At 48.3% G+C, this 3417-nt stretch overlaps 1 protein-coding gene across 1 annotated transcript; it reads left to right on the forward strand.

Annotated features, from left to right (window-relative positions):
* The first annotated feature begins 234 nt into the window (after positions 1–234).
* On the forward strand, positions 235–1282 carry LOC136145698 (GTP-binding nuclear protein Ran). The gene is made up of 2 exons (XM_065904258.1): positions 235–872; positions 962–1282. Exons 1-2 carry the CDS (start codon positions 267–269, stop codon positions 1004–1006), a joined length of 651 nt encoding a protein of 216 aa, XP_065760330.1. The 5' UTR covers positions 235–266; the 3' UTR covers positions 1007–1282.
* Positions 1283–3417: the final 2135 nt, after the last annotated feature.

Consider the following 3417-nt stretch of genomic DNA (forward strand, 5'->3'; position numbering starts at 1 on the left):
TCTCTTCCATTCCAGCTTTGGGAATAAATGTCTTGCTGAATGCAGTGGGCAATAATAATAGCTACCATGATTGAGTGCCTACTGTGTGCCAGACACTATTTAGAACAATGCATTTAATAGTTCCAACATCCACTCTACTTCATTTGGTCCCAGAGGGGTTAAATAAATTGGTTGAAAGTCCACTTTAGGCACCCTTTGAGTCACTGATTAAAAATCTTGCTCATTCTAGAGACGGGCGCAGAGACGCTTCTGGAAGTAACATCGCGATGGCTGCCCAAGGAGAACCCCAAGTTCAGTTCAAACTTGTTTTGGTTGGTGATGGTGGTACTGGAAAAACTACATTCGTGAAGCGTCATCTGACTGGTGAATTTGAGAAGAAGTATGTAGCTACCTTGGGTGTTGAGGTCCATCCTCTTGTGTTCCATACCAACAGAGGACCTATTAAGTTCAATGTATGGGATACAGCTGGTCAGGAGAAATTTGGTGGACTGAGAGATGGCTATTATATACAAGCTCAGTGTGCCATTATAATGTTTGACGTAACATCAAGAGTTACTTACAAGAATGTGCCTAACTGGCATAGAGATCTGGTACGAGTGTGTGAGAACATCCCAATTGTGTTGTGTGGCAACAAAGTGGATATTAAGGACAGAAAGGTTAAGGCAAAGTCAATTGTCTTCCACCGAAAGAAGAATCTTCAGTACTATGACATTTCTGCCAAAAGTAACTACAACTTTGAAAAGCCCTTCCTCTGGCTTGCTAGAAAATTGATTGGAGACCCTAACTTGGAGTTTGTCGCCATGCCTGCTCTTGCCCCGCCAGAGGTGGTCATGGACCCAGCCTTGGCAGCACAGTACGAGCACGATTTAGAGGTATGGTGTTTGTGTCTCAGTGATGAGTGCTTTTAGATTCCAGGTGCTTTTCATCTGGAGCATTGTAACATTTCCATCTCTTTGTCTAGGTTGCTCAGACAACTGCTCTCCCGGATGAAGATGATGACCTGTGAGAAAGTGAAGCTGGGGCCCAGCGTCAGAAGTCTAGTTTTATAGGCAACTGTCCTGTGATGTCAGTGGTGCAGCGTGTTTGCCACTTTGTTATATAGCTAAGCAGAACGTGTGCTTAATCTTTGGATGCTGAAGGAGATGGATGGGCTTTGGAGTGAATGTGGCAGTTAAAAAAAAAAAAACCTTCATTTTTTGGACCTGCATATTTAGGTGTTTTGGAACACAGTTGTTTCCTCTTTGAGTTTCAAATATAAGACTGCTATAGTCACATGACAATATTGAGAGGTGGAATCTTGTTTGTTACTGTCATTCCCATTCCTTTTCGTTTAGAATTAGAATAAAGTTGTATTTCAAATATCTAAAAAAAAAAAAAAAATCTTGCTCATTCTAGCCAGTGGTTCCTTTTGAGAGCAGAGATGAAAGTTGACTCCTCCACCGCAGCCAAACCCCAGCTTTTCTGATTTTCTCTTTGAGGACCCTTAGGAGGGGGAGAAAGTGCTCCTAGAGGGACAGCAAATGACACCCCCTCCCCATGACTCCCCCTCTCCCGGCGTGTGTTCCACCAGTGGCGGTAGACCACTGTGTGCCTGGGGACAAGGAATATGAGTGAATGACTGAATGGAGGAGAGAGGAGTGGGTAAATGGATTCTGCCAGCCAAGAAGCCCAACTGCAGAGACAACTTACAGGCGGTGGTGGAGGGGGGATGCAGGAGGGAGGTGGTCTTCCTGACCTTTGAGCTTGGCTCGTTAACCCTTTCTGAGCTTCCCCTCGTCCACTGCTCCACATGTAAGGTCTGAGCGCGCACGCGGGTGTGTACGTGAGGGGTTGGTGGGGGAGGGTGTTGGTGATCGAGGGTCACGCGCAGGTGGCTTTGCAGCGGCGGCGGTGGCAGAGGCGACAAGGCTGGAGGAGGAGGACGAGGGACGGCGGGCTCTCCGTCGCTGCGGGAGGGTAAGGCGGGCTGGCGGGGAAGGGGTTTGCTCAGGGGAAGGGGATTGGCCGCCGCAGGTCCTCCCTCCGCGAGCGCGCTGAGTCCGGGATAGTGGGGTGTTATTTGGGGTGGGGAGGGGGACGCAGGAAGATGTCCCCGGGGCCAGCTGGAGCTGGAGGATGCGCTAGAACTGAGGGTGGGGCGACTACGGTATTGGACAGCGGGGAGAAGGCACAGGACCGGCGGGATCCGACCGGAATTTGGGGGGCGGGTCCCTAAAGGGTGTGCTAGTGGCAGCGTCTGCGCGCAGAAAACAGGTGGTCGCCAGCGCAACTGGTCCCTGGGGCTCTGGCCTGTGTCTCCAGCGGTGTCCCTCTTCCCCAGGTGGGCAGGGGGTTAACACCTGGCCTCGGTAGCCTCCTGTGTTGGATGCGCACCTTCTCCAGAGATCCCAGGGGTTGCCTGGCATCAACTGGGACACCTCTCCCTCCTTGGGCCTTGGTCAAGGGTCTTTCAAGGGGAGCGGAAGAGGGGAGATGCAGAAAGTGCAGTTATCTTGACTCTTAAGAGCCAGTGAACATCAGCCTGTGTGTATCAGATTGTTACCCTGGTCTTTACTTCTCACCCCAGGGATGGTGATTTCCATACTCAGAGTGGGTCTTCCTGGCCTCACTCGCTGACAATATTCTTGAAATTTCATCTTCTCAACCAGGGATGGTAAACTCAGGTCCATACAAGGACCAGGAGATAAATAATGATCCCAAGCCTTACCTGGTCCCAGGCACTCTCTGGAGAGCTTTACCAGCATATCCATTTTCTTAATCCTCACCCTACCTCAAGGTTGCTACTTGTTATCATTCCCATTTCACAGATGGGGAATCTGGTGAAAGTTACTTGCCCACCATCACACAGGTAAGAAGTACCAGGTCAGGACCAGATGGGCAGGGTGGGTTCAGATTCCAGACTTTTAACCATTATGCTGTGCTGAGCAGATGGACTGTGGGGTCAACTTGGAGCCCCACCAGAGATTCATGTTTCCAGGCAGGATTGTGAGCCCAGTGTGGCCAGATAATCTGATTTCTTGAGAAGAAAGTGGGGACATTTTTGTAAAGTCATCTTTAGATTTTGACTATTGACTTAAATTTTAAAACACTTTTTATAATGAAAAGTTTCAAACACACAAAATAGAGAAACTGATATAGTAACTTCTTTTTTTTTTTTTTAATTTTTAAAATTACTGTGTTGAGCCAAATAAAACATGTTCAGTAGCTACCTCTGTCCTAAACATGTCTGGGTGGTCACTGCCCTGATCTGAGCCCTGGCTCTTCAAAGTGTGGTCCTGGTTTAGCAACATCTCTATCATATCTTTTGGAAGCTGGTTATAAATGTTGAATCTCAGGCCCCACCCTAGACCTATGGGAATTAGACCCTGGATTTTAATGAGATCCCCAGCTGATTCATATACATATCAAAGTTTGAGA

The sequence above is a fragment of the Muntiacus reevesi genome, chromosome 13, assembly GCF_963930625.1.
Source record: "Muntiacus reevesi chromosome 13, mMunRee1.1, whole genome shotgun sequence".
Lineage (NCBI taxonomy): Eukaryota > Metazoa > Chordata > Mammalia > Artiodactyla > Cervidae > Muntiacus > Muntiacus reevesi.

What these genes read in the sequence shown, in the direction of transcription:
- LOC136145698 (XM_065904258.1), top strand. Translation starts at nt 267, where the DNA reads ATGGCTGCCCAAGGAGAACCCCAAGTTCAGTTCAAACTTGTTTTGGTT. An exon ending in AGTACGAGCACGATTTAGAG is followed by an intron (nt 873 to 961) that starts GTATGGTGTTTG and finishes CTCTTTGTCTAG; the next exon opens with GTTGCTCAGACAACTGCTCT.